General features: G+C 40.1%; 1 protein-coding gene across 2 annotated transcripts in view; it reads left to right on the top strand.

Annotated features, from left to right (window-relative positions):
• RPS6KA6 (ribosomal protein S6 kinase A6) overlaps nt 1-26,408 on the top strand; it is a 36,818-nt gene extending 10,410 nt beyond the window's left edge. The window contains exons 3-22 of one of the 2 annotated variants that reach the window (XM_036402024.2): nt 1,637-1,753; nt 4,557-4,638; nt 5,419-5,499; nt 6,386-6,465; nt 9,334-9,440; nt 9,704-9,741; nt 10,783-10,925; nt 11,692-11,762; nt 13,034-13,122; nt 13,537-13,601; nt 14,340-14,442; nt 15,480-15,604; nt 15,922-16,044; nt 16,490-16,579; nt 17,199-17,357; nt 17,986-18,147; nt 18,549-18,625; nt 19,335-19,452; nt 20,491-20,631; nt 21,515-26,408. In XM_036402024.2, the coding sequence (XP_036257917.1) occupies nt 1,637-1,753; nt 4,557-4,638; nt 5,419-5,499; nt 6,386-6,465; nt 9,334-9,440; nt 9,704-9,741; nt 10,783-10,925; nt 11,692-11,762; nt 13,034-13,122; nt 13,537-13,601; nt 14,340-14,442; nt 15,480-15,604; nt 15,922-16,044; nt 16,490-16,579; nt 17,199-17,357; nt 17,986-18,147; nt 18,549-18,625; nt 19,335-19,452; nt 20,491-20,631; nt 21,515-21,640 (2,097 nt within the window). In that variant the 3' untranslated portion in view covers nt 21,641-26,408. Of the gene's footprint in view, nt 1-1,636; nt 1,754-4,556; nt 4,639-5,418; nt 5,500-6,385; nt 6,466-9,333; nt 9,441-9,703; nt 9,742-10,782; nt 10,926-11,691; nt 11,763-13,033; nt 13,123-13,536; nt 13,602-14,339; nt 14,443-15,479; nt 15,605-15,918; nt 16,045-16,489; nt 16,580-17,198; nt 17,358-17,985; nt 18,148-18,548; nt 18,626-19,334; nt 19,453-20,490; nt 20,632-21,514 lie in introns of both variants that reach the window. The other variant, XM_036402022.2, reaches the window with a different exon arrangement.
• Nucleotides 26,409-27,055: the final 647 nt, after the last annotated feature.

Genomic DNA, 27,055 nt, shown 5'->3' with positions numbered 1-27,055 from the left:
GCCTTGGTTGTGAATTATAGAATTCACTTTGTTTTCCAGCAGTGTCTGGTGTTCATACCCACCTTGTGTGGGAAGCAGGCAGGACAAACAGGCCTTTCCCAGAAGGAGGATGAAATCAGAGAGGGGAGGGGAAAGGACTGGTGTGCTCTAACAGCTGGACTGCAGTTTGGGAATATACCAAGATGTTTGTTTGAACTCTCTTTCCCCCTCTGGACGAGCAAAGCAATTAAGGCAGAAGCAATTAATGCAGTGTGATGATTGCTTCTTTTTTTTTTCTTTAATTACTGCAGCATGTACAAATTCAGATGAGCAGATTCCTACTCTGAATTTCTGGGTAAAACCAGAATTTGATCCAGGTGTATGAACTGTGGTATGAACTGTGACAAAGCTGATTGATTGGAAGTTTTAATGCAGAGTTCTGGGCAGTAAGTTCACCTGACTACAGAATGATGTTATTTCCAAAACTGTTTCATCAGTGCCCAGGTCCTTTCCTGGTGCTGTTTGCACTTCTCATGGAGGGGCTGTAACTCACAGGAGGTTGGTAGGGTGCTTTTCTGGTCTCTGCTGAGAGAAGCTTTCAAAATGAGGCCAGAAGAGAGGATAGGAAACAGCTGATAATCATTTGATGCCCCAAAAGTGAAGTCATGCAAATCAGATGGGATTTTAACTTGTGATTTTGTTGTGTACAAGAACTTTATTGATCTTCTTGCTAGGGCTGAGGAGGGTGCTGCTCCTTTTCCACCTGCAAACTGAGGTTGCTGTTGTGGGCCTCAGTTTTTAATTCCAAGGGTGCTTATTTTGACACCTTGCTTGTTTTGGCTCTCAGAAACTTCTCTTACACCATAAAAGCTGCAATCCATCATGGGATTTGGATCATCAGGAATGTTTGTCTTTTCACACCTGGGGCTGCTGTGCCCTGCTTTGCTAAAGATGAGAGGCACATGAGACAGTCAGGAGAACATTAAATCACTCACCTAGCTCAGAATTACCCTCAGCTGTCTGAAGGAGGTCCCCACACAGGATAATCTTCCCAGGAGCTCTGCACCCCAGAGCTGTTTCTTCTCTTGGATGCAAGAATTCTCAGACTCCTTAAGATGACTCATCTCTTATTTATGGTCTTCAAATGCTGCCTGTTCCTCCAGCTACAAATGGATGACCAGAGTTATTATTTGCTGCTGTGAAAAGCAATAATTACCCCAAATGATGAAATTCAATTTGGCTTTCATTAAGACTTATTTCAGGAAGGGGGAAAGATGAGAAGAGTAATCACTGGGAAAACTAAAGCTGCTAAGCAGAGGTGAAGCTCAGAAGTCTTGGTTTAAAAATCTGGGCTTTTATTCCTTTCATGTAAAGTAATCCAGCTTTTCTGTAGTTGAAATATTTATGGCAAAAGGAAATGAGCATTCTTTGAGAATTTTTCTTCAGTTTAGAAATTTTAGATGCATCTGTTTAAGAAAAGATAGATGGGAAAATTCTTCATTTGAACAGTTTTTTCTTTAAACCTTATTAGAATTTTAAATATTTTACTAAAATAAAACTAAACAAAGAAAAATCCAGGTATTTACATGCACTTTTAACAAGACTTAGTTACTGCAGGCCTGCTCACTGTTGTATTTTGTTTGCTTTGAAATCACAGGATGAAGGAAGTGTGAAAGAAATTCCTATTACACATCATGTGAAAGAAGGATGTGAGAAAGCAGACCCAGCACAGTTTGAACTACTTAAGGTTCTTGGACAGGGATCATTTGGAAAGGTAAGATGATAAACTTGTTCCATAGACCTGTCCAGACATTCCAGGGAAACAGACAGGCCAGCAGAGTTGCTGGGAATGTTTGAAAATGTGTTGAGTAATGGAATCCTCTCCCAGCCTTGCTCCAGAGCCATGGACAGAACCTTCTGAAGGAAATGCTGGTTTGTCTTCTGGTGATGGGACTTGACATGCTGAGGATGTTTGGCTTTTTTCAAGACACAAAACCTGTATTTATGTAGCTACAGAAGAGTCGATTGTGGCAGTTGGGAACTTAACCTGAAATACATTTCCCAGCTGATTTACTTTTTCTAGTTTGCTGTATTTACCAAGTGATCTCCAGCTAAAAGACACTAATTATTCAAATGGCACAGAGAAGAAATATGGCAGGGTTTTTGTTACAATATTTTCCTTTTGTAAAGTGCCACTGGGTGTCACTTTGCAGAAATGAAGTTGAAAATCTGATCTCTGTTACTGTGTTTCAACACAGTAGTTGAAATATTAATCCTAGTGTATAGGAAGGTAATTAATTTTTTAAAACCAGTTTCAAACTACATCTTTTGCAACATCTGAAGTAGTCAATCAGCTGTACATTTGTTCCTGTTCTTTTGCTGATTCTGTGTGTGTCTCTAGGCAGGAACAAACCTCTGCATAAAATACAGTGAGAGAGGAAGAAACTGACATTAGGGAGGCATTCTGTGCACGAAGTGATCGTGTAGAGAACAGACTTGAAATATTTCTTAGTATTTTGAGGTTGCAGAAACATTTCTTTACCTGATAATGTTGATTGCCAATTCCCTCACACACTTCTCACTGTAGGAGCCTGAAAAGGCTCCATATATTTATTACTCCTGATTTGAGATGCCTGGAGCCACCTGAGGGTTCAGCACATCAGGCACAGCCAGCCCTACCTTAGATTTGGCTTCCCAGAGCTCAGGGTTGTGCCAGCCTCAGGAGGGCTCCTGTTTGGAACCCCAGCAAACTCCAGAGGTGCTCTGGAGCTTTGGAATGTGCACACCTGAGCTCAGAGCTCTTTGTTCTTTCCAGTGAAAAGAGAAAACAAACCAGGAGGGTCAGTGGCTGTTGCCCTCACGGTGTTTTCTCTCCCCAGTTTCTACTCCCAGGGTCCTTCCTTTGGGTTTGGCAAACACCAGGGGGGGTTTCCTGGAGCCAGCTTTTGACATCAGTGCAGGATTTAATCATTCCACAGAAATAAAGGGTTAAACCTGGAGCCTGCCTTTGACATCAGTGCAGGATTTAATCACTCCACAGAAATAAAGGGTTAAACCTGGAGCCTGCTTTTGACATCAGTGCAGGATTTAATCACACCACAGAAATAAAGGGTTAAACCTGGAGCCTGCCTTTGACATCAGTGCAGGATTTAATCATTCCACAGAAATAAAGGGTTAAACCTGGAGCCTGCTTTTGACATCAGTGCAGGATTTAATCATTCCACAGAAATAAAGAGTAAAACCTCCTGAATTACTGAATTCTCTCCTCATTCTTTGAAGGAGGAAGTGCCTTCTAAAGCAGACATGGAATTCTGGAGGATTTGTCTGCAAATTAAATAAATAGGTGGTGCTTTAGTAGTTTGCAGCTGTTTTGAGTCTTATTAGCTAAAATTTGTAACTTGCACATGAATTCCTTATGTCCTCACAAGTTGTTGATTGTTAAGACTAAAATATTCCCATGTGATTATTATTTAGTACTTTATAATTGTGATTGTATTCATCCACAGCTGTATTCTTAGTTGCTGGTGTTCAAATTACTCCCTTTACTATTTTCTATCACCTTGGCCTATGGGAGAGCACTGTTGTAGGTCAGTTATTGGGCAAAACTTATTAAAACAAAAAGCCAGACAACCTTGAAACATGATATTTTTCTTCTAACCAGAGCTTAAAATAAAAACAACCCCTCTCCCAACCTTGTACAACTTAGTCATAACAGTGCTTGAATTTCTGATTCTAGACTGGAAAATTTGACAAGATCATTGAAAAAAAATATAATTTCTAGATATAAATAAATGAATTGTAAATGAAAGTCTGGGTAAGGTGAGATCAGAGAGGTAATTGTAGGGAGCTCTTGTCTTTCTCTTGCAACTTGTATGTTGTGGTTTTTTGGTTTTGTAAACATAACTTACTAATTCATAACTAAAAATTGCTATTACAAGAACAGCAATTTAGAAGTAGGAGCACATATCAAACCATTTTGTAAATTGGAAGATCTGGTGGTTAAAAATTAGTGTAGCTCCATGTCTTTGTACTGCAGTGTTTTATCTAATATGCTTTTCTCAGTGTCAAGTTGTATCCCATCTATCTTTAAAACTCTTCTGGAGAGAAAAAGTAGAAAAACCTGTTGGAGTTGCTATTCCAGAGGGAAAGGGTGCTTTGATCTTAAATGGTGAGGTTTCCTTGCTTTCATCTCACCACTTGTACAGAATTCATTAATAAAAATGAATGTTTGATATTTGAGACTTGGGTCTTAAGCCTCAAAAACCTCTTGGGAGGTGGCAGACCAGGCAGAATTGTCATTCTCCAAGAAAGGGATAGAAAGAAACATCTTTCTGTAAGAACTTCTTTGATAAATCAAGAAAGAATCCAAAGTTTCTGGGCAGTGTCATGCTTCAGAGAGCTTGGTGCTTTGCAGCTCTGATCTGATCAAGGAATTTTGCTCTTCCTTTAAAGGTGTGTGCTTGGTGCAGAGCACTGGAAGCTGCCTGACATTAATGGGAGGTTTGCAAATGCTTTGTGAGAGTTTGGGTTTGATTGCCAAGCTTGCAGTGATTTAAAAATGGGCTTTGTATTGCCAGGTCTTCCTCGTGAGGAAGATAATTGGGCCTGATGCTGGGCAGCTTTATGCAATGAAAGTGTTGAAAAAAGCTTCTTTAAAAGGTAGGTTTGTCTTTCAGCTGAGACTTTGGACCATGGGGCTTAGTGCACCTGTATTTAAAAGCTTTTTTTAAATCTTAAATATTTGTCAGTGAGTTCATAACTCATCTCTGACAGTAGGTTTTATTTTTAGAGTAACTTGTAAGTTCATGTTTAAGTATTATTTTAAATCTGGCCAGGTAGCTTTAATTATGTGGTCAGAAATGTTCTTTCAAAGTTTAAAATTGGATTATTTAATTCTGTTTAGGCTTTTCATTATATGAAAACAAGTTAATTTCATAAACAGTTTTCCTTTTGTCTTTTGTTAAGTCAGAACTCTGCTGTGGTTAAAATTAAGTCATTCCCTTGTTCCAGGAGCCAGAACAATTTAATTCAGTGTTTTGGCTTTCAGGAGACACTTGAATGGGTGCGAGTCCACTGTGTGTAAACAGGGCTTTACTGTTAAAGGGGAAAAAGTAATCTTAGAAATATTTTATATTCAGGACAGAGAGTTAATTCAAAAATTGAAGTTGGGAATGTAGATATGAGCTTTTTTCTTGAAAGCAATATAGATTATCACAAAATTTGGGGATGTGCTGGAAATCCAGTGAAGCAAAGAAGAAAGTTGGGGCAGGCAGGAAACAAACCTGAGTCTTGCTGCCTGAAAGGAGGAGTTTTGTGGGAGACTTTAACATTAAAAAAACAAATCAGGTGTTGAGGGAAGAGATTCCTTTAGCCAGCAAAGCCTTTTTGTGTGGTACTAAATGCATTTGTGCCTCACTGTTGTTGTTTCCTCTCCCTCAGTTCGGGACAGAGTCCGGACCAAGATGGAGCGCGACATCCTGGTGGAGGTGAACCACCCGTTCATCGTCAAGCTGCACTACGGTGGGTACACATCCCTGGGCTCTGCCCCCCTTCCTTCCCCTGCCTCGGGGCACAGCTGCTCTTGGTCTCCCTCACTTTTGGAGTGCCCACATGAGGTTCTAGCAACTTGGGAAAATAAAGAAAGGAGTGTAAATACATGGCTGTGGAAGAGTTTTATAGTGGATATTTTCGCCCCCCTATGTCTGGGAGGAACGATGAGGAGGACTCATCTTATCAGAAGGCTAATTCATTTCTTTTTTATACTATATTATTCTATACTGTATTTCATTACATCTAAACTGAATCTGCCAAGCACTCAACTGCCCAGAATCTCGTGACTGTCAGCCAACAGTCCCAACACACACACACACACACCTGGCCCTGACAGGCCAAGGAAACATCATCACTGTGGGTAAACAATCTCCATACTGCATTCTACTTTTGCACAAACACAGGCACAGCAAATGAGATAAGAATTGTTGTTCCTTTCTCTGAGGTTCAAAGAATGTGAATCTCAGGAATATTTTTGCTTTTCTCTGTGAAGAGAAATGTGGCTACACGTGGTCTTGTAAGAACTTCCTGAATCTTTATGTTCAAGTTCTGCAGAGGTTTTGTACTTTTCATTGATTTAAACCAAACCACAGTAATTGATGTCCTTGCTGCTTCCCTATTTGACAAAGGAGAAATAAAAGAACATTATTTTAATCATTTCTCATGACTAAGATTTCTTCTGTGAAGAAGCAAGGAATCATTCAATAAATTATCTCATGTGCTGAATTATTTCCCTTCCACAAACAACAGCATTGCCTGTGGTTGAAATTTCCTAGTTGTAAAAGCATTCAGATTTGTTTTGTACCTTTGTCATACAACTATTGATTTTTATTTACTTTTTAAAAATTTTTTTAAGCCTTTCAGACTGAAGGGAAGCTCTATTTAATATTGGATTTTCTCAGGGGAGGAGATGTATTCACACGATTATCCAAAGAGGTAAGTACCTCAAATTTTATCTCCACTCACTCTTAGATAGGGGTTGGGTTTTGTTGGTACAGGCTTGGCTTCTAAACCTGTTTTCCCTCATATTTCTTGTCATAGTGAAGTTTTTAATAACTTTTGGGCTTTCCTTACATATCCTAGGTTCTGCTCTATCCTTAAGAAACCCGAGTGTGTATTGATGAGTAGCCCAAGTTTTAATTTGGCATCTGCAAAGTACAGTTCTTTTGTCTAAAAATGTTTTGTTGCTTGGAAACACAACTGAAGTAAATGAATATTTAGCACTGAAGGAAGGGGATGTGTAGTTCTCATGCTCTTAGTCAGCTTAGGTGCTCCTGGAATCCTGCAGCCCTGAGAGCTTTCTGCTGCACTGTAAAATTGCCTGGTGCTGCAATGCACGTGCTCATCCTGAATCCCACAAAGTGGGAACACAAAGTGCTTTTGAGCCCACTCCCCTCCATCCAACCCTGCCACACAACTGGACCTTGCATTTTTCATTTCTATTTTTGTTTCCTGGACAGAGAGCTCCAGAGGAGGGAATGGGATACAGCTACAGGCTGTTGTTATTTTTTTAAAACATTTGCCATCAAATATTTATTACATGTTACTTTAAGTGTTATGAACACGTTTAGAGGACTTTTATTTTCTTTTGGCAAACCTTTTATAAAGATCTAAATTTTTAATGGCAGTTTCTCAACAGCTTCACAGCAAGTGAGGTTTTCAGTGTTTTCACCACTGTAGATCCATTTATATTGCCAAAGCACAGGAAAAGCCACTTTCTTAAATGAGAAAACTGTGTTAGCTGATTTTTTTCATGGCATGGGGGAGGTTGTTTATTCCCAGTATATAAGGCCAGGAGAGTTTTTTTCCCCTTATCCTTCTCATAAAAATAAAGTTTTACTTTAGGAACAGGCAAAAGAGAGAGAATTTAAAGGCATTTTTGTTAAAAGCTGAGATTGGTAACACAGTGATTATATCTAAGAATTGAGCTCAGAATTAATTAATCTGGAAGCTAAAATGGCTGTTAGAAACTTGAAGTGACCAACTTGTCCTGGGTTATTGGAGCAGGAGGTAGGAAAGAGGTCAGGCTTTGATATGGAATGTCCAATTCCAGAGGGAGTTCTGGAATAGCAGGAAGAGCTGTTCTCTTGCACTAACCCAGCTGGGGTTATCCCCTGTGGAACATCTTAAATAAGGGATGCCAGGCTGTCCTTGAGGAGGACTCTTGCTGGAGATTGAAAGAGAGATGTGTTCCCTGGGGGAATCAAGAAGTTGTAATTCTCAAGTTTTCTTACTGCTAGGGCTCCCCTTGTTTTTTGGAACACTTAAGTTACCTTTTATACTGGCTTTTATGTATATAGATATGAAAAAAATCAGGTTTTTATTTTCTGGTGGGAGTGGGAAGTAATTTCAAAAGTCCATGGTAAAACACAGCCTATGGACAATGCACATGAGGATAAATTCCCTGTGGCATTCCATACTTTGCACACCAGGATTATTTTAAATTCATTTGGTTTAGTATGAAGTTATTAAAGTTATTGAAGTTATTTTGTTGGTCTTTAAATTCTAATGTGGGCATGAGAGTTTCAGCTGTGGCAGTGAGATGAGTGTGTAATGAAGTTCTTATTGGTAATATTTAATGGAGCTGACTTGCATCATGTTTGACCTGACCCAGAGAAGCTTGACATGTCATTATGGGGAGATGGCAGACTAGCATTTAGCATCATTGTATTCTGAGATTTGCATTTTGGTTGCTCCAAGGAGTAATGAAATCCAAGGAGTAATGAATGAAATCCAAGGTTTCCCTTTGCTCTTTTGCAAGAGGTGAAACCCAGCATGAGCATTGATCTTTAGAGGTGTGAAGGTGACACCGTGTGGAGTCACAGCTCCATTGTTCACCCGAGGTCAGCACCTGTGACTGTGGAAATCAGGAATATTCTGAGCCTGGAGAACAGATCACACCTGAGCAATGCAGAGCACAGGAACCAGGGAGCTGAGTGGCTGCCCTGCACTTCTGAACACTCCACAGGTTGCTTTAATTTAATATACAAAAACTGTGCCTGCTTTGGCTCTTGGCGTGTTCTACAACTTACTGGAAGAGCTTGGAATCCTGTAAATAAGGGAATGGTTCCCCCTAAAGTTCTGGATTCATCAAATAAGGGAATAGTTCCCCCTAAAGTCCAGATTCAGTCCAGCCATTTACAGATTCCAAGCTCCTCCAGTAATCTATAGAACATGACAAGAGCCAAAGCAGGCAGAGTTTTTATATTAAATTAAAGCAACCTGTGGAGTGTTCAGGACAGAAGTGCATCTCTGCTCTAGAAGTAGCATCAATATTTCAGTGTCTCACCAGGGTTCTTTAATAGTTTTTTCCTAAGAGCAGAGCAGGTTCTTCAACTCCCAGGCTGTCATTGTTATTGCCACCAGTGATTTATTCTCCATGTTTTTTCCCTAAATGATTTTTGCCTTTTTTTTTTTCTAAATCTTGTTAATGTGAATTTTTACTCACCCAATACAGCAGCCATATATTAAATTTTATGATGCAGTGGAAAACTGTCTGGGTTTGTGGCAGGAGTGCTGGGTGTCAATTACACCAAATATAACAATTTATTATCTAAAAGTTAATTAATGCTCTGCAGTAATGCTGATGGTTTTATTTAAGTATTGCAGGTAGTTCTTTGTGTACTTTATAATTAACAGATATTAGTAAATAATTTCTCTTGGCTGAACTCATGAATTATGAGTTCACAAGGGACTTTCAAAACTAACATTGAAATCTAGGCAGACAGGAATATATATTTTTTAGATTGCAGTTTTAAAAACTGAAGACAAGATCAGAAGGTAAATCTATACAGTTCTTATTAGGTTATGTTTACAGAGGAAGATGTGAAATTCTACCTCGCAGAACTGGCCCTTGCTTTGGATCACCTTCACAGCTTGGGAATTGTGTACAGGGACCTGAAGCCAGAAAAGTAAAGTAAAATGTATTTTACCACTATTATGTGTATTTTGCTTGTTGCTTTACCTTTTCCACTGTAAAAAATTAAAACTATTTTTGTTAAGACTTTGTAAACAAATACAAAATATAAAACACGTATCTGTGTTTAAAAGAAATAATATTAGCTCATTTAAAAAATAACAGAATTTAATGTCATAATTTTTAACTTGTATTTTAAATGTTTTATGTAAGCATTGATCTTTATGTGTTTTGGTGAATGTGAATTTTAATTTTCAGCATTTTGCTTGATGAAGCAGGACATATCAAGTTAACAGGTAGGCACCACTCATTAATACAGCCCTTTGTAAATAAGTTTTTTTGAGTTTCTGTATTATCAATTTTAAACGCATATAAAATTGCAGAAAATAATTCTGTAAGGAGCAATCCAAATACATATATTCTAGAAAATGATGTATATAAAAGACAGTTTAGAAAACTAATTACTGTAAATTTCTGGAAGCTTTAAATTACATTGAAGGTGATGATTTTGTACTAGAGATTTCATCATATAGTTTCATCTAAGGTATTGCTCTTAGATTCCAAGAGAAAAATGGTTTTTAAGCCCTCAAAGACTTGATAGAATAATGGTGATGGAGATCAGGTTTATGAAATGCATACCTTTTAAAATTCTGCTATATTTAAACACAATTCAATTCTAAATTTGTCACTTCCTTCTGAAAGTGGAAACAATGGATGGGATCATTGATTAGCAATCATTTTCTCCTGTAAAAAAAAGGATGTTTGGGAGCTGAGCCAGTGTCAAGGACTTGTGTATTCACAACAGGGAAAAAAGTGTTCTGGGAATGAAATACTCTGGGAATGCAGGGCTGTTCTGTACTGGGAGGTTACAGAAGGCATGTTGCCTTATGTAACACCAATATTTTTAGTGTGATTTTATTTATTCATCATTCAGTAAGACCAGACCATGCAGGCTGCATTCCCTTTGAAACTGATTTTTACTTCTATCCAATTTTTTGTGTAAATAAAGCAGGCAGTAAACAGAGAAAATGAGAACTGAGTGTTTTAGAGCTCTAAAGGTGTAGGATTTCAAATGCCACATTAATTCAGTAATAACTTTGATGGCTAATCATGAATTTAATGACTTTTAGAATGGTTTTGGAGGTGTGTAGTAAAATAAGTGTGCTCTCTCCAGATAGCTGCAGTCTCTTGTTCCATGGAGAGCTGTGCTAATCACATTTCTGAAAATAACCAACCCAAACCTCTCGACGCTTGCATTTTGAGTTACCATCTATTGATTTATTCCTGTTCCCCTGCCATTCTTTACTGGCTGTATTCTTGTGGTGCTGTTGTTGTAGACTTTGGACTCAGCAAGGAATCAGTAGACCAAGAGAAGAAGGCCTATTCTTTCTGTGGTACTGTAGAGTACATGGCTCCTGAAGTGGTAAACAGGCGAGGGCACAACCAGAGTGCTGACTGGTGGTCCTTTGGGGTCCTCATGGTACTGTATTTGCCTCTTGCTTCCCTTGCTAAGCTCACACAAATGCACTTAGAATAAGCTTGTCCAGTTCAGGTTAGGAATGCTTGGGTAAGGGGGACAATTCAATGGCTGAATTGCTGCAGGGTGGAATAAAATTGACTTTTCACCTCTAAGGAATATTTATCAGGCACCTGAAAAATCCTGTGTTGTCCATTAGTAGTTAAAATCGGTTGTAGTCAGTGTGAGACTTCACTTTGTATTTTTACTTTGCATGTTACTTGATAGTTAAATTTAAAAACAGACTTGAAGGCTTGGTTTGAAGGAATATTAATGGGATTTCTGTGAGAGTGAGCCTGTGGAAGGAATGCTGGAGTGGAGTAGTGAGATAAGTCAGTAACTGCTGCTGCTTCTGCCCTTCCTGGGCTGTGTTAGAGCATCAGCCTGACATGGAGATGGACTTGAAAAGTAAACTACTGTTCTAGAGTTTACCATTCTTGCAGTTTTTGGAATATGGCAACATCTAAAACTGGTTGTGGAGGAGATTTTATTACTTTAAAGTACCTTCTTGATGTATAATATTCCTCCATCATCATCATGCTAGACTTGCCACTGTTCTCATCCTGTAAACTGCAAGTGAGAGCAGGATTTTAGATTTGAGAACGCTTCCATAATCTTGTCAAAGTTCAACCAGCGTGGTGTAGAGGAAGGAAAGAGTGCAGTGTTTAACACTTTGTTTCAGCAGTTGGGGGAAGAAGTGTTGATTTAGATTAACATTTGTTCTTTCCAGTTTGAAATGCTTACTGGTACCCTGCCATTTCAAGGTAAAGATCGAAATGAGACTATGAATATGATACTGAAGTAAGTACATCTCCTTCCTTTTTCAGAAGTGCAAAAATGTCATTTTAAACATGTTTTAACAGCTTGTTGTAAGTCCTTGTGCAGCCTGGTCTTGTGGAAGGTGTCCCCATGGCAGGGGGTGGAACAAGATGAGCTTTAAGGTCCCTTCCAGCTCAAACCATTTTATGATTCTAAGAGCACTGAGCTGCAGCAGGAGCAAACAGCAAAGCCCCTTGATAAGCTTTAGATCCCAGACTGTGAAGTACCATTAAGTACCCCCAGCAATTAAAATCTCAGGGGTGAATCTGTACTTTGATTGTGGGTGTATAATGAAGATAAGTGCAGTGACTGAGAGCAGCTTGATTTACACCCCTGTTGTTGTTACACTCCCTTGCTACTGTTACAGCACACCTTGTTTTGTAAGCAGCAGGGGATCAGGTGTTGCTTTGTGTACAGATGTGTGGAGAGCCCTTACGTGCTCGAATTCTCATCTTAAATTGCCCCAGTTACAACAGAAGCTGTTGGACTGGACAAACTGGGTGAGCTGGTGCTCACTGAGTGGAACTGTTGGGCAAATATGTTCTCATCTGTCTGTGCTCAGCTAGCAGAGAGTTTGCTCCTGGCACAGGCAGAGCCCTGGGCCCTCTGAGGGGTGATGGGGAAGGGGAGGAGCTCTGAGCTCTGTTCTTCCCAGCACAGGGCACTTGGAGCTTGCCCTGAGTGGGAGTTCCTGGTGCTGCTGCCTGTGAAAGGATGGCTCAGACCTTGAACTGCCTCCCTGCAGCTCCCAGTGATGCTGCAGTCCTGCACAAGCATTTCCTGCCTTGGCTTTAGAGTTTTCATTAAATACAATAAATGCTAAAGTCAGTGAGCTTTTATATGGTGGCTCAATGAGCCCTGGAGGAATAGTAGCAATCACTTCAAGGGCAGGTAATTGGGGATTTGGTGAGTCTCTTCTGTTACTGGTATTATTTTGGTAAAAACCTCCTGGTGACATGAAGATACATTTGAAAATACTTATATATTCCTGAGAGAATTATTTTACTCTGTTTCAGCAGAAAGTTTGCTTGGGTGGGGTTTGGTGGTTTTGGTGTGATGTGTTTGTTCTTTGTTGGGTTTTATTTTAAACCACTCCTATAACAGGAAACTTAAAAAGTTGATGAGTTGAGTGTGTGCTCTCTACAAGGCTTTGGAATAGATCCTTGATACATCAAACTGTGCAGTGAAATCTATGTAGACAGTTTTTACTAAAATAAGTTTCTTCCTCTGACTTGTTCTCTGTTTTCCTTTAGAGCAAAGCTGGGAATGCCTCAGTTCCTCAGCCCTGAAGCACAAAGTCTCCTGAGGATGTTGTTTAAAAGGAACCCATCAAATAGATTAGGTTGGTTCATTTCTTTGGATCTTTGAATAATCAACTCAGCCTAACTTTTTATTTCAAAGAAAAGCAGTTGCTAGAGACTCTCAAGCTCTGGGTGATCAGTAACATTTGGGTACCATTTCCTGTTAGTTTGGGTCATGGCTTCCAGGGTTTGGCCAAGGAATGGTCAAAATGTGGGATCAGTGACTTAGGAGTGAGCCAAAGCTCTGACAGTATCATAGCAAAGAATACTGACACTGTATTTATGGGCTTTTTCTGCTCTCTTTGCCTCCCTGGGTATTTTACATCCTTAGAATATTTCTGTATTCACAGTCCCCTCAAATAACCATGTCTGTGCAAACTTTTTAGAAATGAACTGGTTTTTAGTGCAATCTTCAAAGACTTTGCCCACAAGTGTGTTAAATTTCTTTTGTTCAGGAGCTGGTTCAGATGGAGTTGAAGAAATCAAGAGACATCCTTTTTTTTCTACTGTTGACTGGAATGTGAGTACAAAAGGATCTGAATGATAAAGCTGTTGCTAATTTTTCTGTGTGTTGGAGCATTTGTAGAAGTATTTCCATCTGAATAGGGCACAGCAAACACTGCATTACTGCTGCCTGGCACATCCTGGCTTCTCCTCGAATTCCTTGGCATCTGGAGCTGCAGTATTTACTGCAGATAGAGAGTATTCATTACGAATTATGCATTTACTTTTTGAATAATTAGAAGTTGCAGCATTCTCAAGCTGAAATGATCCATTAGAGCATTTCTAGTTGGGATAGGCTGCTGGTGTTCCCAGGAATCCTGCAGGAAGGGTCTGTCCCTTTCCTTGATTTTGATTGGTTAGTTGGTTTGTATTTTTAAACTAAAATATACTGTATACTTCTGTGCAGGAAGGTTAAGTTAAAAAAACTGCAAAAACTAGATCTGAAAGGAGGAGAGAAATAGCAAGGAAATGCTCTTAGAACTTCCTGGATTTTGCATGGGGATTCAACATCTTCTCACATGAGGTTTTCTGTTCCTTAGCTGTAAATGGGATTTATTGCAGATTTGAGATCTTTCCCTGATGTAGTTTGGTGGATTACAAAAAACCTGGAATAGAGCTTTGAGAATGGGCAGTTCCTTGCCAAGAGGAATGTGCCTGATGGGTTGAGATCTTTGTCCTGTACCCTTTATCTTGGCAAAATAACAGCACCCATGGAAGCTTTGGTGACCCTTAAATCATTGTCCTTCTCTTTCAGAAACTGTTCAGAAGAGAAATTCAGCCTCCATTCAAACCTGCCTCTGGAAAGCCAGAAGATACTTTCTGTTTTGATCCAGAATTCACAGCAAAAACACCAAAAGGTAACTGTGCAGGCTATAAATTGGTGAGGTTTGTGGGACAGGAGGGTCACATTAATGCTAAAACAACAAGCAGAAAAGCCAGGGACAAATTTAAAAGGAAAGGATGCACCAGGGTTCCAGTCCTTTGAAGAAGGATGTTCCCCATATCAGGTTTCTGTTCTTTGAATATTTTGCTAATTTTTGACTCGGGAAGAAAAAATTAAATGGAAAATTAAAAGCTGGATTATGGTTTCTAGTTATGATTCAAGTCAGGCTGCAGTGTTTGAGGGGAAGTATTTAATATGAAAATAAACTCAATTTGATTGCAGCAGTGATTCTTTTTAGGGTCAGTATTGCATTGAGAATGCCTTGCTTTGAGAAGCATTAACTATTATAATTATTATTTCTTGGTCTGTTTCAAGTTTCACTTCAGGTTTTCTTTTGTGAATTTTTTCCTTCCTGCTGCATCGAGCTTTTAAACCCTCTTCTCATGATTGTTTGGAGAAGGTCTGTGTTCTTAATAGGCTGCACAAAGTTATTGAGCTGTGCTCACTGTGAGATTTCAGCCAGTGAATTCAGAGGTGCACAGAATTTAACCTGAGGAAAACTTAATTCTGATAATTCAGGGGTATCTTTTCAGTGAAGATTTACTAATGGGATATTCTTGTGTTGCCTCACTTGTGCCTTGCCAGCATCACATTCTGTTGTTGCTCTTCTGTGTTACAAAGCTGTTGAGCACAAGACAATGACCTTTATTTCTTTTCCATAAGTAGTTCTGTTTCAGTTAAATTCTTCCTTAAAACATGTGTTCATACATAAATTCCTGCAGTGCTTTGCAGTTTTAGATAAAACTCTGGAATTCTTACTTGTGTTTTTGTTACTGAAGTAAGAGAGCACAGATAACAAACCAGAAGTTTTATTTATTATTTAATATTGGTGTTCCTCTTGTTTGCTTCCCTTCCCTCAAGATGGTTTTTCTGACATCCCTGTCCTGGGTGCTCTGAAATGGCCTTGCTGGGCTGTAGCCACACTAATCCTGTGTGTCTGTGTGCCTCCAGATTCTCCAGGGGTCCCACCCAGTGCAAATGCCCACCAGCTCTTCAAGGGATTCAGTTTTGTTGCAACTACTACTGTAGAAGACCATAAAATATCACCCCTCACCAACATCCTGCCCATAGTCCAGGTAATGTTTTGCTTTTTGGGAAACTTCTTGGCGTGCCAAAGACTGACCAATATTCAGTATTTACAGTTCTTCTTGCTTTGTTGAGGAGACTGTTATAAAATCCTCAACATATTTTATATGTTGATAATGATTAAATACTTGCATGGGGTATTTTTAATTCTAAAAAGTGAGTTGCTGTTTTTCTGGAGGCAGAATTTCAAAGAAAAATCACAAGCAAGCAGGAGAAGCTTCTGCTGTTGGTACCAGTAATGTAAAGAGAATGGCAAAGAGAATCCTGTTGCTTTAGATAACCACTTGCCTGTTTTTTTTTAAAGCAGCTTCATGGAAACAGTGCACAGTTCACTGATGTCTATGAACTGAAGGAAGATATTGGTGTGGGCTCCTACTCTGTTTGCAAGAGATGTATCCACATAGCTACAAACATGGAGTTTGCTGTGAAGGTACTGGCATCAATTCCACTCTGAAAATATTAGCTAGTAGGTTTGAAAACTTAGATTTGTGAGTTTTCCAGTTGCTGTGTTTTTATGAGTTTATAAGTTACACTCTTGGAAGCTGAAAATAGTGTACAATGATGGGAATACCTGAAATAAAATGAGATTCACAAGGGTGGAACTGGGCTGCAGGGAGTTAGTGATGCTTCAGACCAGTGCATTTCCTTGTTCAGTGGAGCAGGACAGGCTGCATTAATGATGGAATTTTAACAAGGATAGAGCAAGAAATGAATAAATGAGATGAGAAGCTGGAAGATGAATAACTCATGATTAGTAAGAAGTAATGAACTCTAGAATTTTTTTATTCTGTTGTTGAAATGAGAATATAAATACAAAAAATGTGTTTATTTAATAGACTTCGTTTATGCAAGTTGTTTTTCCTGTTATTTTGCAGATAATTGATAAAAGCAAAAGGGATCCCTCAGAAGAAATCGAGATTCTCATGCGTTATGGGCAACATCCAAACATTATTACTCTAAAGGATGTATGTACCTCCTTTTCTGCTGCCTCTTATTAGACAGTGCTGAAAAAATAAATGCAGATATAGGCAGTTTATTTGGATTCATTAAATTTCTTTTACATAGAAAAAATTACTGGGAGAGCAGTATGTAACAGTAGAGGGAGTGTATCAAAACACAGCATTGTCCTGATACTAATTTTTTCTAAAGTCTGTTTAAGCAGCTTGAAGTGAGGAATGATGTAAAGGTTAGAAATGCCATATTTCTTCTTGTTTCAAAGGAGCAGCCAATGTGTTGGTAACCTGAGAAAGCAGTGGCCTGCACGTTGTCCTGTCTGTGCCAGAATGGAAGGGAAGAGCAGGCAGGAGTGTGGGGCTGCTCTCTTCTTCCAGCAGCAGCTCTTACACTAAAAAAATGTAACTCAGAGTGATGAATTAACAACTTGAATGGAGAGTGATGAATTAGCAGCTTGAGTCATGAGTTCCCAGGGTGACACAGGAGCTGCCTTGCCCTCCCTGCTCTGGCAGCCCCTGCTGTTTGTGCTGCCCCTCCTGTGGGAGGAGGGCATTTATGGGCACGTGTAACTGCAGATGTTTCCCCTGTCAGAACGCTCTGAGTGTGAGTGCCCTGTTAAACTCTCCCCAGGTGTATGATGATGGCAGATTCATCTACCTGGTGACAGAGCTGATGAAGGGGGGGGAGCTGCTGGACCGGATCCTGCGGCAGAAATTCTTCTCCGAGCGGGAGGCGAGCGCGGTGCTCTTCACCATCGCCAAGACCGTGGACTACCTGCACTGCCAGGGGGTGAGTGAGGGAGTGAGGGACTGCCTGCACTGCCAGGGGGTGAGTGAGGGAGTGAGGGACTGCCTGCACTGCCAGGGGGTGAGTGAGGGAGTGAGGGACTGCCTGCACTGCCAGGGGGTGAGTGAGGGACTGCCTGCACTGCCAGGGGGTGAGTGAGGGAGTGAGGGACTGCCTGCACTGCCAGGGGCTGAGTGAGGGACTGCCTGCACTGCCAGCCACAGCCCTGGCACAGCTTGGAATCACTGCTCCCCCACCCTCTGTGCTTTGCTTGGCTTGTTTTCCTGCTAAGAGGTTTTGTATTTTATCACAAAGGTGAATAATAGAAACAACTTGTCCTGTTATGCTGGCAAAGCCTTTGGACTCTGCATTCAGCTTCTTGTTGCCAAAGGGTGATGCTGGTTCCAGTTGCATTATGAGCCAGGAGGTTTTTATTACATTACTTGAACTAGAATTTTTGGGTACTTTAATGTTATATAATTGTTTAATTCTGGGGTACTTTAAGGTTATATAATTATTTAAAACTCTCATAAGTATATTAATCTAGAGAACAGCTTTTATAAGTTGTAAATTACAAACAAATGTACCTGTTGCTCCTAAATGATGGCTTTTCAAATGTCTTTGCTTAAAGGTGGTGCACCGAGACCTTAAACCCAGTAACATTTTATACACTGATGATTCAAACAATGCTGATTCTATCAGGATTTGTGATTTTGGATTTGCAAAACAACTTCGAGGAGAAAATGGACTGCTTCTAACTCCCTGCTACACTGCCAACTTCGTGGCACCAGAGGTATTTCAAGCTGCTCTGTGTTTTCTTTGTGCTGTTTTTGGTGCATCAGATGCTAAAACTTTTCAGCAATGCTTGGAAAAAAACCTCAACAATTCTGCTACTTTTCTTTAAATATAATCACACATGCTTTTTAAACATGAGTACATGTGTTTATAATAAACCTGCTTTAAAAACAGCAGAGTCCACCCTCAAAAATAAGATGTGAGCCTGTTGAAAATCTTAAGAGATAATCTGGGAACAAGAAATGTTGTTGATGTTTACTGCAACTTGTATATTAGAAAGTCAATAATTAAATCTCTCACATGATCCAGGGATGGTCTTACCCTTCCCTAGGCTGAGGTCTTGTTTTGGGGTGGTTTTTTTTAATATATGACAGGTATTTAACACTCTTTGTTTCATAGGTTCTCATGAGACAGGGATACGATGCTGCCTGTGACATATGGAGCTTGGGAGTTCTCCTTTACACAATGTTGGCAGGGTGAGAATATTTCTGAGCTGTTTTGTTTACCTTAAATCCCAGAATGTTGCCTGAATCCTTGCTTCCATAGAAATGGTGAGGCATTGGCTGATGGAATGACACAGACACAGGTGGGACAGGCAGCTCTGAGTAAAGCCAAATAATCCACATTTAGCTCAAAGTAGGATCAAGGTTTCTCTTCCCAGTGCAGGACTTGGAGGTGCCAGAGACTTCCCCCAGTTTTCAGGAGGGAATTGAGTCTGTGAAAATGAGTGGTGGGTTTCTCTTTAGCCTCTTGTCCTCCCACCCCACCCCCTTTGCTCACCCTGTGTCTCCTGCCCCTGCTGCATTCCTGTGTGGAACACTCTGGGCTGTGATCTCTGGAGTTTCCTCAGCATCCAAACCTGATGAAGCTCTAGGAAGCATCTAGTGGCCAAATGAGAGATGTTTGCTGAATCCTTCTCTAGCAGAAGAAGAGCAGGTTTTTAGTCCTATGACTAAATCCTGTCTATGGGAAATTACTCTATTGATAAATCTGTACTTCCTGTTAAAAATGAGAAATATTACTATTTAATAGCATGTGTATATATTCTCTATTCTATGTATATATTCATATATGTGGATATGTTTCTGTTGGCAGTGGGATATTGACTGATTCACGAGATTTTACCAATTTCTTGCAGTTTTTATCTATAACAAGGTGTTTCTGTTGTTTTCTTCCTCTCCCCAGCTATACTCCATTTGCCAATGGTCCCAATGATACTCCTGAGGAGATCCTAGTACGGATAGGCAGTGGAAAATTCTCTCTAAGTGGAGGCAACTGGGACACTGTTTCAGATGCAGCAAAGGTGTAAATGTGTTTTGGTTTTATATTTTTGTAGAATTCCAATGAAATCTACTGAGCTTTATCAGCTAGACTGCTCTGTAAGTGTAGTTGTTATTATCTGCAGACTTCATTGCAGGGAAGGATATCTGCTCCAACATTTTATTTAAAGACTCTATCTGTAATGAATATAGATTCCCTGGTAAGGTGTTGACCCACTCTGTGGGTATCTTAATCACCAGTGTTGCCTTTTGAAAAGATCAGCCTTAATATTAAATATTAATGTTTAAATATTTTTCCCCAGTCCTTTGGAACTGCACTATTGTTCATTTCAGTAGGAGTGATTCAGAATGCTTGTTGGCTCTTGCTGTCTTAGCATGAGAAATTCACTTCTGTGTATTTAAGAATGCTTCACATTTTGTACCTAAAACAAAGGGAACATTCTGTCAGCTTGCTCATATTTTGGTTTTATTTCAAACTGTTGCTGTCTCTGTTCTGTGCCCTTCCCACCCACCTCTCCTTTGGACCAACGTTGTAATTAATCAGTAGCTTGTTGCTAATGCTTCTAACAGGCAAAAACAAGTGTCCATTGCTGTTGGCTTTATGCTTTATGTGGTTTCTTGGAGGAAAAATTCCTTGCTGGTGTCTCACTGTCCCTGAATTAATTTGTAGTAAGGAGGCAGCAGAGCCCAAAGTGCAGAATGAAAAAGAAGGGAGAGATTTGCAAATAACAGCTTTCCTCCATAAAATCTGCCTGCTACATTTGAATAGGATTTCTAGTCTTTTAAAGATTATATTCATCATAAACATGAAAGGCACAACAGTGAGTTGCTTTGCAATCAAGGCTGGCTCTGTTGAGCTGCTCCAATAGTACCACACATTGTTCTGAGCCTTCTGCAGTGTCAGGGCACAGAATGATCCCGTTTGTCTGCTGCTCTCTGTGTGCTGGCATTGTGTAAACCCCTCCACATCGGGTGCTTCTCTCACTGCTGCCATCCCTGCTGCTTTAAAGGCCACCTGAGATGCTTTGGGCTGAGCAATCTCTGTGTTCCCTTCCCTGCAGGATTTGTTGTCACACATGCTGCACGTGGATCCCCACCAGCGGTACACGGCCGAGCAGGTGCTGAAGCACTCCTGGATTGCCTGTAGGGACCAGCTGCCTCATTACCAGCTCAACAGGCAAGATGCCCCACATCTAGTAAAGGTAAAGCCACCTGGGGGATGTGCAAGGAGTGCAGTTGGTTTAGAGCTACAGACAGAAGTCTCTTTTTTTCTGTTTGTTTTCCATAGTACCAACACATTAAAGTTACATAGTGAGACAAATTCATGGAATGGGGGAATGGTTTGGGTTGGGGGGACCAACCCAAACCATTAAAAGCTGGACCATCCACCCCTGCCATGGGCAGGGACACCTTCCACTATCCCAGGTTGCTCCAAGCCCTGTCTAACTTGGCCTTGGGCACTACCAGGGGTCCATGGGCAGCCACAGCTGCTCTGGGCACCCTGTGCCAGGGCCTGCCCACCCTCACAGGGAGCAATTCCTTCCCAGTATCCCACCTAACCCTGCCCTCTGGCAGTGGGAAGCCATTCCCCTTGTCCTGGCCCTACATACCCTTGTATAAAGTCCTTCTACAAATGAAATTAGAAAATAATTATTTTTAATAATTACTCCCCCTCTGTGTAGGGGAAGAGATTTTTGTGTGTGGTTTCTGTAAGGTAGTTCTTGACCTCTGTCTGAAGTCAGGACCTGAGTGGCCACTGAAGTGGCTGTGTTTGAGAAATTGGTGCTAATCTGGCTTGAAAGATACAAATTCTGACCTGCATTACCAGGTGACTCCTATGTCTGAGGGATACAGAAGAAATACAAAAGAAAGAGAAAGAAGTGTTAGACACCCATGCTTAGACATTGGAAGTGTTCAACAACAGATTTGTTTTTCCCTAACAAACTTCAGAGAATTCACATGACCTGGCACAAGTCTTGTTTGGTTTTATTTGAGCTAGTCAAGTATTTAATGTTTAATTGCTTTATTTTTTGGTGAAAACTTCTACATACACGAATTATTATGACATATTTCCTTTTTCTCTAGGGAGCCATGGCTGCTACATATTCTGCACTGAATCACAAGACATTTCAGCCAGTGCTGGAGCCTGTGGCAGCCTCCAGTTTAGCTCAGCGACGGAGCATGAAAAAGCTCACATCCACAGACTTATAGATCCACTGGGACACCTGAGCAGACAAGCTAGGGGGAAACCCAACAAGTGGCTCTTATTTTGCCTGACCTGTGATCAAAAGGCATCTATGGTTTCCTGCTACACTACTTGAATTCTGTAAAAGTCCTTTTTTTAAAAAGAAAAAAAAAATCCACAGGTTCATACTGTGTTTGTTTTACAGGCCGTATCTGTTAAGTTAATTTAAACATCAGGTACACCATAATGAATTTCTCTACACTGTCCTTTGAGATCTGTTGCAAATATTCTTTCACATTCTGTATAGTTTTGCTGGGTTCAGTTAAAAAAAAATGGTTTAGGGGACCGTTGCCAATGACCAAGTTGTACATAAAGTGTCAGTGTGAGTTTTCTTGCTTCACACCTTCAGACCCTGCTGTGAAGGGCAAATTCTTCATTTTGTAATTGGGCACTTCGTTGATTCAACTCAATTCCTTTCCCTTGTCCATGACTATTATGCAGAGTTGAGCAATGTGATGTGCCAGAGTTAATTCATCACTGTTGATTTGCTAGGTCTGTGTTTGCATGGTGCCAGTAACTGAGGAGTTTCTATGGAAATACAAACCAAAGGGATGTGCAAGATCCTGCACTTAAATTTGATCTCTTGTGACCCAAAAGAAATGCTGGTTATGGCCTCTGACAGGAAAACAAACATTTCTGGTTGTTAGCACAAATTGTGTCCTGCACTGAGCTGGAGAAAGTCAATATGTGCATAAACTGTCAACATTCAGGCTCTCAGAAACATTGGTGCCACTTCAAAACAACATCATGCAGCTCAATCCTTTGTTATTTATATTTCCCATCCATTAATACAGCTCCTGTGTTATTTTCCTCAGCAGTCTTTCCACTAAATACACCCAATATTAGGTTTGTTTGGCATTTGAGACAAACTGACACTTTATTATAACCAACTTGGCACTTGGGGTTTATTTTTTATTTATTTGGTTTTTTTAATTAGAAGGTTGCTTCTCTCTGACTCTCTCGCCGCATGTACAAATATTACAGAACAGAAATGCAAAATTCTCTTTGCCTAACTGTAGGGGTAGCTTGGGAAAATAAATAAGCCTTGCTGTGTGCCCAGATAAGGGAATTCTGACCAAGAAATTTCACAGTTATGGACAAATTCCTTTCAGCATCCTGTGGCCAGCACTCACTCACCTTCTCTGTCTGGTGTTAGGACTGCAGCTGTTCCCAAATGCTGGGATGGAGAGGAAATTCATTTCAGGGCCAGAATTACCTTGGGCTTTCCTGACTCCAAACCAATGCTGACTGCTGGTAGTTCATTCAGAGATACACTTAGAAGTGTTTTCAAAAGTTGTAGACACTGAGCAGTTGTAGTGACATAGCAGGATGATTATAAATATTAAATATATTAGTGACGTTAGGCTGTGAAGTGACCAAAACTCAGACATAGTTCAGACTCATTTGTCATCATTGAATTTTCAAATGCAAGACCCCAGGGCTGGCAGAAATCAGCGTTTTGAGACAGCAAAAAAAAAAAAACTTCCAGGAGAATTCTGGCCCAAGCACCAGGAATGGTGGTGATAATTCACATCTCACAAGAGGTGTTGGCTGGTTTTTGCTTATACCTGTGAAGGACTTGGTGGTGTTGGAAATACTCTTAGATAAGCTGCTTTCTTCTGCTGTGGTGAGGGAAGATGGACATTATCTGGCCAAATAGTTAGTTATGAATATATGTAGATTTGAGACTTAATGATATAGCAAACATAGGTGTGCTCTTTGTATCACACAGAACATCCCCCAGATGGAATTTCTTGAGTGTTTGATAGATGCTGGAAGCTTTAGGGGCCATTTGTGCCTAGTTTTGAGGTGCCTGTTTGAAATGCTTGAAAACTTATCAAAGAACACAACTGCTTCCTGGAAAGCTTTTTGTTTAGTACAAAATCTGCCCCTTTTGCAGCTGCTTCATCCTCCTTTTCCTTAATGAAGACTTTTTCCAGCAAGAATGCCTGGAAACCTCTTGTCTAACACTCTGTCAGGGTCATTTTAATATAAATTTAAAGATGACTGCCAGAAGAATTTGAATTCACTCAAAAAACCACCAAAGTGATGGAAGTTAAACCCCCTGAGCCCAGGTCAAGGTGTACTGTGGGTTGAAATGTAGTCCTTAAAGCTGTGTTGGGGATAAGAGGTAATGCAAGGCCTGGAATACAATGGAAATGTCAAACTTGAATTGTCTTCAGCTTTCCTGTAAGGCAGCAGCTGGTCTTTAATGGCTTTACCATGAATCATTTAACAGTGTTTCTGTTGGTATTTTCTTTTAGCTTGCTTAGAAGCACCACAGAATAAGCACCTTAAAAGCATTTTGCACAAGAGCAGTTGGAAGCAGCTGAAGGGACTCAAGTTGTTCTTGATGTGCAGCACAAAGGTGGTGAGAGGAAAAGAACACAAACAAGATGGATGTTCTGATTCGTTGCTGAGTATTTAAAACATTTCCTGGAAAGTTATCCCTGTTTTATATCACTGCTGGCCTTTAGTGCAAGTGGTACTTCAGGGGTAAAAATAACATTACAGAGTTGTCTTATTGTGGGGAAAACATATGGATGTGTTATATCTGACAGGCCAGTGTACCCTGGTATGCCACTTAGAATCTTATTTAGGGGGAAAAGTTCCCTTGCTCTATTTCAGCATATCAGTCCTGGAAATATTTGGGATATGCAGGAACACAGAGTTCACTTGCAGTTTACTTTTACTGTACTTAAGGATCATCTTTGTGAGGCTCCTTTGGGAATTCCTTGCCTGTTTCTCATCCCTTTCTTTCCCAGCTTAGGTTTTGATATCTAAAAGTAGCATGGTCTGCTCATGAGCTGTCAGGCAAAGGTTTGAGATGGAAGAGCAGGTACTGGGAGAGTGCCCTGGCTGCAGTAAAAGGTTGGTGGAAATTATTTCTATCATCTGGGCACAGTTCAAGTTTACAAACTGGTGATGTTCTTACTGCCTTACTGAGTCAGAAAAAATGTTAAATTTTCACAAAGGTTCATAATTGCACAGAAGTTGGCATTCAGACTAAAGGGATTTCCACAGAAGGAAATCTTAATTGATAGAATATTTTGGCCATGGGTTCCTGCCAGAAAAGCTCCTGCTCTGGTGTTTGGTGAGGAGCATTGTCAGTTCCTGCTCAGAAAGCAGATTGCCACTGGAGCTGGAGTGGGCTCAGGACTCTTCTGCTGTTCTTTCACCCCAGGATATCTCAGTTTGTACCTTCACTTATCCCTTGGACATAAAGTGAGGAGCTCTGTTGTATTCCTGTTCCACATCCAGAAACTGCAGTGGCACCTGCAGTGAGCCCATGCTGGGGTCACAGGGCCCTTCCTTGGAGCTTTCCTGGTTGGGTGCAGTCCAGCCCTGATCTGTGGCTTCTGTGGTTTTCTTCTTTTCCCCATTTTGTGCAGAATCAGTGAATTCCCCTTGCCCATGGCAGGAGGTGCAGGGGGCTGAGCCTGCTCTTCCTCTGAGGCCTCTGTTTGAATGTTCTTGCAGCCAGAGAAGGCATCCAAAACCTCACCCAAGTCAGTCATGTTGAGCTTGAATTTTGTCTTCCATGTTTTAATTCCTTTTCCAAAGCTGATTTTCAGCTGTCCAATAGTTAAAATAACCTCTGGCAAACTTCAGCAGGTGGGAGTTCCTTGCAGTGTACTTAGAGACTGGTCTGTAGAGATGTGTTGAGTTAATTACACAAGGTTATAATAATTCTCTGGTTTGTATCAGTGAAATTAGGCTGAAACATCAATGCAAACACAGGGTTTTATGTATTTCTGTAGCACTTAAGCTTTTCAATCCTATCCAGAACTAAAAGTTAGCAAATATTTGTGGGAGGGGAGGGAGGAGCAGTTTTTCTTTCTCAAAGTTTGAAGAAAGCTTCTGAAGCTGTCATCATAATAGAGTCCTATGTAATCCTCTAGGAGCTGTGTAGGGTTAAAAACATAAAATTCTCCTTAAAAGTTTAGGAACTCTTTGAGGTTCTGGTTTGGTATGAATGAAGTGCAGGGGAGTTACAACATCTGTCCCTGCTCCAAGTATTTTTAAATATTTGCTCCTCCAAATTCTACTGTTCCTTGGGAATAGAAGAATGGATACAAATTTGAAAACCCTCACCCTTAATATATGGCTGAAGCTGATTGAATATTATAAGAATATGCATAATTAGAAAGTCTCCCACAAAATAATCAGCAGCTGGTTTTCTTGAGATTTTTCCTGTGTAATGAAACAAACTTTCTCTGAAAGCTTTAAAAGATACTTAATTGATTATATCTCTTAATTAATAATTTTTGGGCAATAGCTTGAGTTTGAATAACCCTGAATTCTCTTGTGGGGTTTTTCACACGAGGATGCTGGAGGTGGATCTGCTTTGCAGGACCAAGTGTTCAGGTTTGGGTGTTTTTATTAGGCTTTTGAGCAGTGTTTGCTAATTAATTAATTAATTGCATTGTCTTAATGTCCCAAGCACTTTGGCATCTTGCACTGATGCTCTGGTTAGAGCTGAAACTCTCCTGGCACGTGGCTGAATCTCCATAAAGGGCATTAATTGAGAACAGTGTGCAATGAATTCCATGCTCTGAGGTACTTCAAAGATGAAACCCTACACAAGGTCCCCGTTATCAGATATTGTAACTGTCATTTCCTTCTCTTAAGCATATTGTGGATTTTGTATCATACTGTATTTATTTCATTTAATTTTAAAAGAAATGTTTTCTTTAAAGCTCTGTATATATTGACATTAAAGTTTGCATTGTACTACGTTCTCCTCTTCTTGCAAGGCTGGGTCTGGCAGTGCAGTGGTGTTTCTCTTGGCACTGCTGCCTTCAATTACAGCACACCAAAGACAACCTCAAAATTGTATTTATTTTTGTCAAACTCCCTGAATAATCATAAAGGTACAGTTTTAATTAGCTGGCAGTTCCTTGAGTACTAGAATAAAAGAGTTGCAAATTCATAACATTTGGTAATTGACAGAAATCCATCACTTCTGCCTTGGAAGTTTGCTTCCTTGTGTTTTTCAAATGGATATAAAAATCAAAGAGCAAACAATCCTAAATTAAATGTATATGAATTATTTCATAAACCTTGCCAAAAATCTCACATACATCAAGAGCTATTTATAAATTGATATTCAGTCAAGTGTTTCATGCCATACTTGCAGCAAAACAAGACATTCAGTGGTAGGATTGATGTATTACCTCAGGGTGGGATCATCTACCTCTGTGCTTTTTAAATATAAAATCTATAAAACTTGTCTAATAAAGTCTATTAAATTTGACTCCATATATTAAGAGGAAATAATTTTCCTGCAAAGATCTGATCCTTTGAAAAGAGGCACTTGCATTACAAGTGTCAGGAATGGCATCAAAAACTGGGTTTAAAGTCCTCCTGAGGTATTTGAT

This window comes from Molothrus ater, chromosome 14, assembly GCF_012460135.2.
Source record: "Molothrus ater isolate BHLD 08-10-18 breed brown headed cowbird chromosome 14, BPBGC_Mater_1.1, whole genome shotgun sequence".
In the NCBI taxonomy this organism is placed as follows: domain Eukaryota; kingdom Metazoa; phylum Chordata; class Aves; order Passeriformes; family Icteridae; genus Molothrus; species Molothrus ater.
The sequence above is the reverse complement of the archived record's forward strand: the minus strand, read 5'-3'. Positions and strand labels throughout refer to the sequence as shown.